The following is a 13,182-nucleotide window of genomic DNA, read 5'->3' on the forward strand; positions in this document are numbered from 1 at the left end:
TGTTATCCCTTATAATCACTTAAAATCTATCTTTTGTAGTTAATAAACTTGTTTTATGTTTTAATTTAAACCCAGTGTGCCTTTAAGTGAAGTCGTTGGGGGTGGGGGGGGAGGGGGGAAGTCGCAGCTTGCTTTAACACAGGCTTGTTGCATTTCCTCTGCCCATTGAGGGGGAGGCGAACTGGATAATAAATTCATACTGGTTGGGATATGGACCAGGGCAGGATGGTACAGCTCTGAGGTCCTAGGCTGGGAAGCTGGTGGCTATTTTGGCTGTAGCCTCTCTATTGTTGGTTCATGCAGTGCCTTGTCAGAGAGCTTGCATGTAACTGCATCTGGTTTGTCCCTGCCTGTGTGAATGCTGATGGAAGTGTAAGACCGGGAGTAGGTCTGCAGCTTGTCACAGCAGCACAGTGCAAGAGGGAGCCCAGGCTGATGGGTCAGAGGGCTCAGAGGTACCCCAGTTCCAGGTGGCACCCCAAAGGGAACCCATCACAACCCCCACGTAGCCTGTCTCTGCCATGAGGAGGCAGAGGGCACAGGTGTGGGCCGAACAGATGTTGCTAGCTATAAATCTCCAATCAAGGGCGAGAGGTGCATGTGCATCTGAAGTGGAGCAATCACAGACACTACTTGAAGATGATGTTGTGGTTATGTGAGCTCTCTTCCAGTGGAAAGTCACTAAGCTGCCATTCTCTTTGGTTCTTTTAATCAGAGCGGTCAAATTTCACTCAGTCAAAGATGCCCTTTTATAAGAAGTTTAATGGAATTTTAAAAATCTTACTTTTATGAAGGATTTTGTTCTATTGCTCTAGGTTTAGATATGGCACCCATCACTATGGTATCTGAGCACTCCCAAAAGTTATTGTATAGAACAGTTCTCTCTCATCGCCTTCGGCTTTAGGCTGCAGTGGGGAATTTTAAGAGCCACACTGTCTTTAAGAAGTTTCCTCCATCCAAGTTAACAATGGGGAGGGAACAGAGCTATCAAGTTGTGTATTACCTTTGACGCCTGTGCTCACGGAACGACCACAATGGCAGGACAAATTCTGCTGCTGCTACTAGTACAGTACAACCAGTAGTATGCACAGTGACTTCATAAAATATTCAAATACTGCTCATTTTAAACTTACCAGGAAGGCAAGGATCTTATCGTAGAAGACTCCACAGCATGGCATGCAATACTTAGGCACATCTTATAAATATCCAGGTAAGCTATCACAGTCTCGAGAGATGCGTAGAAATTTAAGGACTTATTTAAGATGAATAGTTAGTGCACGGTAAGCTAGGGTGTAAATCTACAATGCACCATCTGTCCATGTGGACCCCGCTGCCACGCACTACAAGTTCTCTAGTGCGATTTGATCTACTCTGCTTTGAAACAAGAGTAGGTCACTATGCACTAGAGAACTTTTAGTGTGAAGTTGCAGGATCCATACAGAGAGTTCACAGCATTCTAGTGCATGTATATTTACACCCCAGCTTGCTGCACACTCTTAGTATAGACAAGAGCTAAGACAGTATATACCACTTATTGAGAAGCGATAAAGACTTCCACTCAAGAGTAAAGGTCACTGCATTCCTCGCAATTCTATTCTCATGAAAGAATGTCCTGTCCCTGATGTAGAGAGTCTATAAATAAAACAGCCCCCACTGGTCTCACCTATCATGATAGCACAGAGGGAGAGATTGGGCTTCTTGGATTCGAGTCATAAGGAATTTATTGATAACTTGAAATGCAACCAGAAATAGCTAGTGCTGCCTTTGGAGAACAGGTGTAATATGCTCCACATGGCCAAAACAATTAAGCAAGCAATTAGCAATATTCTTCCCTAGCTGTAGTTTCCAAGTTCAAGGATAACCTGTTTGCACTTGGCAGTAATCCTATCTGGAGATAAAGGCACACAACTATGGCAAAGTAAAAACAGTCACTACTATCAAGACAAACGTATGATGAAAAGGTGCTGGTGGCCATTTGTGCTATAAAAGATTCTGGAAGCAGTCCATGATACAAAAGCACTACTGTGGAAATATGGGCATACCACCTCAATCAATGGGGCAGAACCTATTGTTGCTATATGCTCTAGAAACGTCTCCTTACAACCAGGATCACCTGTCTTGAACTCCAACCAGTTTGATTTCATTCCAGGTCTCTGTCTCAGCTAGGCCTAAGGAAGAATAAAGTATGTGCTTCTGATTAGAGACAAAAATATGTTTTCCCGCTGCATACTGATTGAACTACATCTCAAATGGCCTCATGAGCTCACCCACTGGCATAATTAAACCACCCCCAACAAGCAGCGGTAGCTATGTTGGCAGGAGAGCATCTCCCAATAACATAGCTCTGTCCACACCGGCGCTTTTGTCAGTGAAACTTGTCAGTCAGGAGTGTGTTTTTTCACCTCCCCTGACCAACAAAAGTTTTACCAACAAAAGTGCTAGTGTAGACATATCCTAAGAAACAGTATCAGAGGGGTAGCCGTGTTAGTCTGGATCTGTAAAAGCAGCAAAGAGTCCTGTGGCACCTTTTAGACTAAGAGACGTATTGGAGCATGAGCTTTCGTGGGTGAATACCCACTTCGTCGGATGTCCGACAAAGTGGGTATTCACCCATGAAAGCTCATGCTCCAATACGTCTCTTAGTCTAAAAGGTGCCACAGGACTCTTTGCTGCTCCTAAGAAACAGGTTTTTTAAATCCCATTCCTTGTTTTTAATAAATCTTTCTTTTGGTTAAAGTTATTGTTGTATGAATAATGTCATGCAGACATCCCCGGAGAAGAGAGATATTCATAACCTTGAAGGAGAAGAACTGAATGGTAAAAAGTTTCAGGAAGCTACATACCCCTATGTAGTCTTGGTTAAGTACCCTGCACAAAGGTGTCCTATCCCAGAGTAACCGGCACATGGAGAACAGAAGGGGAGACGCCAAAGGCCCAAGCAGGAATCAAGAGTTGGCAGTGATATTGGTCACACTTCCCTAATTGCCTTACTTACCCACTGAACAGAGAATGACAAATAGAATCTTATGGTAACCCATAAATAAAAGCCCTTGTGGCAAACAACCTAAAACCCACCCACTGGAACCTCAAAGAGATAACTGACTCCAAACACTCCATCAGAGTCCATAGAGTCAAAACCATTGTATGGTAAAAACATTATCAAAATTCAACACCTGTAAAAGTCAGTATGGTCACCTATCTTCTGTAGGCCACTGTGGAGAATGACCAATGCAACCAGTGCAGTGCCTGTACTGTATTCACACCTAAAGCCGAACTGAAAGGCGTCAAAAGTTCAAGGCTCCAATTGCTTCATCACAACTTCAATAATCTTACAAAAAAAGAGAAGGCTATAGGAGACAGGGCAATAATTAAAAAAAATTCTTGATCCTGACATCTTGCTAAACACAGGCCTAACAACCTCTTGCCTGAGGAACTGTGACAGTATGCCCACTTTGTCTTCAAATGATGCTCTGGGTAAATTACAATTAAAGACACCGGAACAAGAAAAAGTTGCACAAATTAAATTTCTTACCAGTGAAGTTGAAATGATAAATCAACATTTATATCTGACAGAAATGGTAAAATAGCTTATTAATATTACAGCAACATCTAAAGACCCTGAGATCAGGGCTCCCTGTTGCATGGTGCTCTTCAAACAAATAATAAGAAAAAGTCCTTGCCCTAAGAGTTTAGGATCTAAATAGAGAACTCAGATGATGGGAGGGAAAACCAAAGCACAGAGCAGTAAAGTGACTTGTCCACGATCACATAGCATATCAGTGGCCGAGCCAGGATTAGAAAAGACGGTTACCTTTCATAACTGTTGTTCTTCGAGATGCGTTGCTCATGTCCATTCCATTCTAGCTGTGTGCGCACCCAAGTTCACAGTTGTTGGAGACTTTTTCTTAGCAGTATCCGTAGGGTTGGCTGTGGCAGCCCCCTTGAGTGCCATGCTCATGCGTCGGTATATTAGGCACCACCGACCCTATGCCCTCTCGGTTCCTTCTTGCTGACAACTCCGACAGAGGGGTAGGAGGGTGGGTAATGGAATGGACATGAGCAACACATCTTGAAGAACAACAGTTATGAAAGGTAACCGTTTTTTCTACGAGTGCTTGCTCATGTCGATTCCATTCTAGGTGACTCACAAGCAGTATCTATGGAGGTGGGCTCAGAGTTCAGTTTTGCGGCTCGCAGTACTGCTCTGCCAAAGCCAGCATCAGCCCGGGCCTGCTGGGTAAGCACGTATGGGACATAAACGCATGGACGGACGACCAGGTGGCCGCCCTGCAGATGTCCTGGATAGGCACCTGGGCCAGAAAAGTTGCGGAAGAGGCCTGCGCCCTGGTGGAGTGGGTGGTGACAGTTGCTGGGGGCAGCACCTTCACTTGATCGTAGCAGAAGCGAATGCAGGCAGTGATCCAAGAAGAAATTCTTTGGGCGGATACAGGGTGACTTTCATACTGTCAGCCACCGCAACGAACAATTACGTAGACTTATGGAAGGGCTTGGTCCTGTTGATGTAGAAGGCTAGCGCCCGCTTAACATCCAAGGCATGCAGTCTACCTTCCTCCTCTGACTACTATTAACTATGTACAGATTAGGTAGAACAAAAGACTATGAAGAACTGCTAATGCTCTTGCTAAAGGCAAGACAAGGCACTCCAACCCACCATCATGGGCGGTAAGAAGGAACTAAGAGGGCGTAGGGTCGGCGGTGCCTAATATACTGACACATGAGCATGGCACTCAAAGGAGCGCCACAGCCAGCCCTACGGATACCGCTAAGACAAAAGTCTCTGACAACTGTGCACGTGGACGCGCACACACATAGAATGGAATCGACCTGAGCAAGCACTCGAAGAACCAGGTTTCCTAGGGCCGCAGTCCAGTGCCCTATGAACTAAACCACACTGCTTCATGAGTTTGAGCTTCAACCCATTAACATGTGATTTATAAAAGAAAAGAAAAGCCACTAAATTTATAAGACAAGTGTTCAGATTTATTTGGAAATTCACAGTTTCTAATGGCACTACAGCTCTGTAGTTACATATTCTTGTTCCACAATGTTGTATGCTGCACTCAGATAGTATAAACATTTTTTCTTCATTCTTGTTTGGAGCTCTTTCTGATTACATGTTCTATAAATCAGATCCATGTGCTCTGAATGGCTAATTGTGCAGACCGACTCTAAAAGTACATCACTTTAAAGTATTTATAAACTAACATGAAAGCAGCAAAAACAAAGGCTTTAAATAAGTCACATTACATACAATACCCAGAAAAGGCATTCGATCTGTTTAAAAAAGGGTACCACTAAAAGTGCTTAATAAGTTAACTTAGTTTTACAACATGAACCTATAACTCCTCTCAAAAAGGAATAACCTTTTGTCCCATTCATTCAGCTACACATTCACAACATTTTATGCAGTCACACATTCTATTTTATCCAAATATACAATCATGGTCAAAATAAAAAAACACTCATATGAAAGTACCAAAACACACACACACACACACTGCACATGTGTTAGCCAATACAAAAGCAAACTTTATGGAAATATCCACTTTTAAATAGACTTGAGCTGTTAGACTTCAAGGCTTGGCAAACTCACTTTCATTTGTCATGTGCACTTGTACCCAGCACTGGTTAGGATAGTTATATCTTCAGCTGTACCTAGTCACCCTTACATTTCCCCTTGTAGATAATCCCCAATTTCCAAATTCTTAGAACAGAAAACAGAGTGACCAAAATAAAGCATCAATCCTTTTTGGTTAAATATTGTAACAGAGAATTCCAAAAGTCAGTCTGGGAAACAAAGGCATGTTTGTCAGTATGAGATCCATCACATACAGTGAGTGTTACTGTACAGCTGTCATTAATTTAACGCATCTAAATAAAATACACATCTGAAATTGATTAAAAATGCAATTAATGGCATTACAATTCCTTCTAACAAGGTATTTTCCCCAAGTGAGTTTTCAAAACAGAGATCTAAATCAGCAAGTCTACCATGTTAGTATTTCTACAGTATCCAGCCCACATTACTGAGTCCAGCTGAACGCCAACACGTCCTTTTACAGCACTGTAGTGTTGCATCCTCAAAAAAGCGAGAGAAGTTACAAAAGAAATCAAATGACAGTTTTATCTTTCTCCCTCTTCCAGTGGCATTATAAATAGACAAAAGGCACATAAATACGGGAAGGTGCAAGAAATAGGAACAAAGCTAAAGGAAGAGGATTAAGCTTTTATCCCTATTCCACCCAACAAACTGGGCTTCAACAATCTTTGCCCCAGTAATTGTGAAAAAGGCTTTATAAAATGATCCCTCCCACCCCTAAGCTGTCCACATAGGAAGTCGTCAGCCTTGTAAAGCTGAAACTCATAACCAAGATTGACACAATCCCATCTATTTAAAAGAGGCAGAAACCATAATTTCTGAATACTTTCCAGTTAGTTCATCTCTTCTCCCACCACTCTCCCACAAGATACAGACTGTTCTCAGATGAACAAAAAATCTCCTGTATGAGAAGTTCGACTAGTTTTAGATTTGTCCAGAAACTGCTGTGACACCAAGTGTTCCTACTGTTATATCCTTGTTTCCTTTGATTATGTCATGCAGGCTTGGCATTGATCCTGTCTTAGTCTGTATTAGAGTTTTTATGAACTTCCCTTGGTCTGGAACCTTAGGCCGCCTTCGTTTTAAAGCCCTCTTCTCAGTTTTTGTCTTTTGGGTCTGTCCATTGCACAGAGTTGTGCATGCTGAAATGCCACAAAAATAGGATTCCTCAGATTGTGATGAGGTTTCTGAGCTTCCTTCAGATGGAGGACCCTTATATGAGGAGTGATATACCTCTCCAATATTAGAGAAATCTCTCTGGTTCGTAAAGGGTTTCCTTCCTTTTATTTCCCCATTGGCTAATGGATGCAGAGGCTCTGATGCTGGTTTGATAGTCTCAATCTTTTCACTTTTATATTTGCAACGTTTCTTCTAAAGCAGAAAAAAAGGAAACAATTAGATTGTGCAACGCAAACAGGAAATAATATCAAGTATGAATACTGGTAGGCCATACATAGGCTTGGCAGAACTCTTGTAATTGATAGATAATACTGATGTTTATTTTTAAGCATTTTTAAATTTTTATTTTTATTTTCACAGTTGCAGTAAATTATGGGGAGGGGCCAGAATTTTTTAATAATTGTAGATGCTGAAATTCAAAAAGTTAAAGCTTTAACTGTAAAACAAATCATCAACATCACATGGCAAAATACACAAAGTAAATATCTTTAAATCAAACTGAAGTTCTCAGGCAGCATTTTTCTTGCTATGCCTATCTGTACATTTTTATTATCATTGATGTAAATGTTTATTATCAGCTTGTGTGTGTATGGTGAAATCAGTATTTACTGACATTTACCGATAAAAGCCTAATTCTTTCAAGCCTGATTGTAGATAAGTGACCGACAAAAGCACCATCTACTGGTAGTTTTTTCAAAACTTTTTTCTTGCAAAAACTGGAAGGAAGCTACTATACCTTTTTTTCTGGTGAAAACTTCAGAGGTTCTACAATGTAGAAGTCATCTGGATCCACTATAAGAAAAGAAAGGCTACATATGAAAGGGCAATAAAATTTAACTGAAACCGCAGACGCTAATTTCTAAAACCATGAAACTATATAGGAGATTTCATTCCTCCTCCCAAGGACTATTACTCTGCTTTCCATGCAAATATCTTAATACTATGGATTAGATATTAGATATTAACAAGATGCATGTGCATGGAAAGTAAACTCATCAAAACGTTCAGTATAAAGTTCTCTCTCCAGAGTAGCTAATTTCTACCCAATTATATAATTTTGCAATTGCAGATCTCATTTGAAGGATTAGACCATAGGCAAGATTTGCAGAATATATTTTCAGAGGGAAGAGAGGGGAGTGTTCAAGTACCCTGTATTTGGGGCAGATTTAAGCATTTCTTTATTAAATAAAGGTGCTGTTTTCTGGCTTCCTTGCACAATTCTCCTTACAAGTTCGCTGATCATCTTCCTAAGAAGCTCAGTATTAAACAAACTTGCTTGTGCTGAAAGACCATATAACTAAAGATTCTTCTGCAGAAATATTTTGAAAAAGGTTACATCACCAATAAGAGTGAATGCTACATAACAGAAAGCATGTGTAGAGCAGGATATAATTGGAGGCATCACAATGTGTACCTAGGGCTGTAAGAAACAGACTGACACGACAGCAGCATACCATGCCTTCAATATTTTCATTATCATGCTGCCAAGCACAAAGGTGTAGAACATGTAGGATATTAGTAAAGCAAGTAATTTGGGCGTTAGGTGGTCTCCATAACTACACTTTCGAAATTCACTCTCACTTTTGTTTGTGTGGTTTCTTTTGGCTCACACCGGTAGAAAAAAATCTGAAGTGATTTTGCTCATACCATAAGCACAAGGGGGAAAAAAAAGCACAATTTCTTCGTTAATTGGCGATTAGCAGCACTTCATTTATTTTAGCAGGGCGCTGATCTGAGGAAATTGGATTCCATTTTCCTTTAACATGAAAGCTGGAAAAAAGATTTCATCTGTGAAAGAGGCAAAGTCACTAGTGAAATTGGACGCCTTAATATTTTGGTTGCTCAGCTTGTGCCATTTTAAGATGTGTTCAGCACCACCGAGAGTTATGATCTTTTTAAATGGTCTCAAGCTGGGCAGCCAAAACATTGAGGAAAATGTTTTTGGAACCTAAACTCCTTCAGGGTTGTTACAAATCAACATATTATAGAATGCTATATTTTATATTGGATTTATTTTTTTCAGATACACACACACACAAACTGTAAACATGCTAGTACATAGAGAGTTGTGGATACTGACAAGTGTAAATTAAAGTTAAGGTCAACATTCTATCAGGCTCAGATTTTTCCTTCCAGAGCTCCCCTTAGAATAATATGGCTTAGTTATGAGCTAATTCCCCCCGCTTTTGGAGTGCTAGAGAGTGACGATACATGATCTGGGGAAGTGATCCTCCAAAAATAGCAACATACCAGCAGATTCCACAGCTAGGTGCAGATGATGTTAGCTCCTTAAAGACAGTGACCCCAAATTTAGGAGATATGAAGTGTAAATCTAACTACGGTAGAGTCCTTGGTATTTAATATTATATTATTGAACATATCAAATAAAACATGTTTACAATATTTTTGCTTGGCCGTTGCTGGTGGGGAGTAATGGAGGGGTTTGTAAATGTATACTTAGTATCATCAAGGACCTCCAAAAGAATGGAAAAAACACTCTCAACAGCAATCTCTCAGAACATTACCTTTTTTGAATTTAGTATCCCCCAATTTATATAAACTCAACCAGATGCCTGATTTAACAACACACATTCTTCTCTGCAGAGTATGGAGTACTGTAAGTGCACATTTCTGATGAAGTATGGATTGAATGGGAGCTGCTGTGTACTCACTTATTTAGGAGCTTAAATTTAGGCTCACATTTCAGAAAATCTTGAACTTTGAGAAAAAAATTAAACTTCCACCATAGCATTTAGGCACTAGGTATAACAATAGTCAAATTCAAGTTAAGTCTATAATTATACACAGGTTTTATATAGGAGGTTAGTTTACATATTCTGTGCCCTCATTTAGTTTAAAAATATTTGGCAATATTCTTTGAACCACAATTCGTTTATTCAATGTTGACAATACTATTCTAAAATGAACCCAGTTTCTTAAGACTCCCAAATATAAACGTGCTCTCCATTTAATTTAGAGTAAGAATTCAGCTCTGCAATGTCTGATTTCTACCCCCACTTGATTATTTTCAAGGCTTGGTGATTGACCACTGGACTCTCCTGATTTACTCTTTTCTTTTCTGACACTCTGCTCCTGAAGCAGGAAGTAGTTTCCACATAGGTTCATGTACACTAAAATGGGGGATTAAAAAAGAGAGAGACTGGAAATATAGTTGCTGGCCAGTATCTATGCTGACATAGAAAAACGAACAAGACAAATGAGAATTTTTTTTACTAGTCTGGTATCAGAGTATCCACTTGCTACCAAAAAATGGAAATCCAACTCAATGTTAATCTAGAACAGCAAAAACTTAAGTACTATATTTCAGGGTTTACAGGAAAAAAATGTTTCATGACTGCCTTAAAGAATAGGCTTGTCTACTTCTGAAACTCCAAATTCAGCTGTGTAACTCATGCCAAACGGTTTCTCTCTCTCTATTTATTTATTTTTTAAGTAAAGCATGCAGCATTCCTTGTATTTCTTTTTAAAAGTTCCAAGATTAAGGAGTTAACATTTTTTGGTTTGCTGAGGAGTCTTATGTTAAAGTGAGCATATAGTGCAGTAGTATCACATAGCACTCTGACCTCCACTTTCTAGCTAAACAAGGTCAGGCCAATGGATTACTGTGCTAGAGGCTTCAAACGGTGCATGCGCTCAGTCAGTTTTGAACTAATGCCCCAAATGTACAAAGATGAAGGAGACATTAAAACCAAAGTCCTGCCTATTTATCTTTATAAATATCAAAGTATTTCTGTAAGAGTGTTAGACCCTGTCATAACCAAATTCCAACTTTATTACATTTTGCCCATCTAAAGTTTCCCTGCAGTTTCAATGGCTTGCTATTCTCCTCTTCTTTCCTAAATAATCTGTTTAGCATCACTGTTTGCTTTTAAAATATTAAAAATAAAGTGCTTTTACTCTTGAGGTGCCTGACCTTGTGTAGTTAGCATTTTGTTTACATTTGTAAAATGTTCTAAGATTATTTTTTCAAATGAAAGCTTGTGTTAATTCCACTGTAGTAACCCTAAACAATTGATTTTTTGCACTGAACTCAGAGAACTTTTATAAATTTCTGTTTTAGAGACTATAAAAAAAACAGTATTACCCACTGAACTACTTCAGTTCAGTATTTCCCAATGTACAGTGATAGACTTCAGTAGTGTACAAGTAGAGTGCTTCTTGATTACCTTTTTTGAAACTGGTTTATAAACTACATGATCATACATCTACAATGCATAACTCATATGGTACAGACTTTACAACCATCACTAGGAAGAATTAGCTGTACATGAAACATACCTTCTTTGCTAGTTAGTTGAAAAGATTGGGACCTGACAAGTGGAAAAGAAGTTCTTCTTTTCAGATTCATATCATCATAGGAGGAAAAACATCTGTAATGACAAAAAACACAATAAGTTCCGTTTCCCAGAGTTCTCTTGGGAGCCACTTCCTTCCCCCATTACCACTCCTTATATTTTTGTAACCCACACACCTCCTGGGTGTGGTGCTCTGTCCCATCTCATAGCACCAAGACCACAGAGAGAGAGAGAGAGAGAGAGAGAGAGACAGACTGCTCTACAGCCTTAGTTAACAGCCATGTGGCTTTTAGCTCCAGACGTTCCATGTTCGATTCCGCCCGCCGGCGACTGGGCTCTGTCGGTGTTACACCTTCACACTGCAGCAAGCCTTCCCCATGGCAAGGTTTCTCAAAACTACTCTGGACTTTGCCAGTGGTGCTCTGATGGCCAAAGAAAGCTGCTGGAGAGTGAGATGCAGTGCTCTCTCTCCACATCCAGGATCTGATCCCATTCCTACATTAGTGATGTTAGACCCTATTGCAAATAAAAGGTGCTACTTTGTATAAACTCCTTCAAAGGAACTATTCTTTTATAGAAGTCTAGATGTAAAAGGGTATGCCTTTTGCTTATCAGAACCCAAACTTCTGAATTTACATAAAAGCACAGACTAGTATAATTAAAATGGACAAACATCATTCAACTGGATGGAAATAAAGTGAGCAACTATCAAATGCTACATAAAGTGTAAATATAACGTAAGAATTGATTAAAATGTCACGGATTACCTTTTGGGGCTTGGGTAGTGATTACTTTTGGGGATTTTTGAGAGGTAATCTTCATTGAACTGAGATGTATTTCTGCAACGCTGCATACAAAGCATCAAACCCAGGATGACACTGAGAACCAAAGAAATCACAAGATAGCTTTGTCGGTCAGACACCTGAAAAATAATTGGATTTATTTATAAAAACTAAAGACTAAATAAGAGGAGTTTAAATACAATGGAGCTAGCAGTTACATCACGAACATGTTCAGCTTCATGTAAACTTTAATGAATAGATCAGTTTTCAAATCAACTCCAGGGATTTTTTTCCTCTGTTTCACTTCATAATATCCATTTCTCAACGTTAAGTGTCTGCTATCTAGCCAACAGGTCAAGTCCTGGCATTTAATATGCTGTAAGTGTATCTTCCAGTGAAGTTTGACAGCCATTAAAGCCAGTATACCCGGCATTTTCAAAGTACATTTTACAGCACTAAGATCAGATAAAAGTTTAGCTGCATTAAAGACATGTTCAAACACATAAACATTCATACATGGCCTTAAGATATTTCATCAATGTACCTTTATTAGATGTTTGGCAACTGCCAGGATGTCAACAAGAAGTAAATGTTGGGAAACAAAATGCTAAGGAAAACATAATCCCAACTATACATATAAAATGATGGGGTCTAAATTAGCTGTTACCACTCAAGAAAGAGATCTTGGAGTCACTGTGGATAGTTCTCTGAAAACATTCACTCAATGTGCAGCGGCAGTCAAAAGCGAACAGAACACTGGGAATCATTGAAAAGGGATAGATAAGACTGAAAATATCATATTGCCTCTATAGAAATCCATGGTATTCCCACATCTTGAATACTGTGTGCAGATGTGGTCGCCCCATCTCAAAAAAGATATATTGGAATTGGAAATGATTCAGAAAAGGTATGGAACAGCTTCTGTATTAGGAGAGATTAATAAAACTGGGACTTTTCAGCTCGGAAGAGACGACTCAGGAGGGATATGATAGGGGTCTAAAATCATGACTGGTGTGGAGGAAGTAAATAAGGAAGTGTTATTTACTCCTACTCATAACACAAGAACTAGGGGCCGCCAAATGAAATTAATAGGCAGAAGGCTTAAAACAAACAAAAGGAAGTATTTTTTCACACAACGCACAGTCAACCTGTGGAACTCTTTGCCAGAGGATGTTGTGAAGGTCAAGACTATAACAGGGTTCAAAAAAGAACTAGATAAATTCATGGAGGATAGGTCCAACAATGGCTATTAGCCAGGATGGGCAGGGATGGTGTCCCTAGCCTC

The 13,182-nt window shown here is 39.7% G+C and overlaps 1 protein-coding gene across 1 annotated transcript in view; it reads right to left on the reverse strand.

Annotated features, from left to right (window-relative positions):
- Positions 1 to 5,973: 5,973 nt before the first annotated feature.
- LOC113407273 (SUN domain-containing ossification factor-like) overlaps positions 5,974 to 13,182 on the reverse strand; it is a 76,185-nt gene continuing 68,976 nt past the window's right edge. The window contains exons 20-23 of the mRNA XM_026655590.1: positions 11,883 to 12,037; positions 11,099 to 11,190; positions 7,536 to 7,591; positions 5,974 to 6,991 (exon numbers count right to left, since the gene is read on the reverse strand). Coding sequence (XP_026511375.1) covers positions 6,545 to 6,991; positions 7,536 to 7,591; positions 11,099 to 11,190; positions 11,883 to 12,037 — 750 coding nt within the window. The 3' untranslated portion in view covers positions 5,974 to 6,544. The remainder of the gene's footprint in view (positions 6,992 to 7,535; positions 7,592 to 11,098; positions 11,191 to 11,882; positions 12,038 to 13,182) is intronic.

Source organism: Terrapene carolina, unplaced genomic scaffold, assembly GCF_002925995.2.
Source record: "Terrapene carolina triunguis isolate 2854851 unplaced genomic scaffold, T_m_triunguis-2.0 Scaffold210, whole genome shotgun sequence".
In the NCBI taxonomy this organism is placed as follows: domain Eukaryota; kingdom Metazoa; phylum Chordata; order Testudines; family Emydidae; genus Terrapene; species Terrapene triunguis.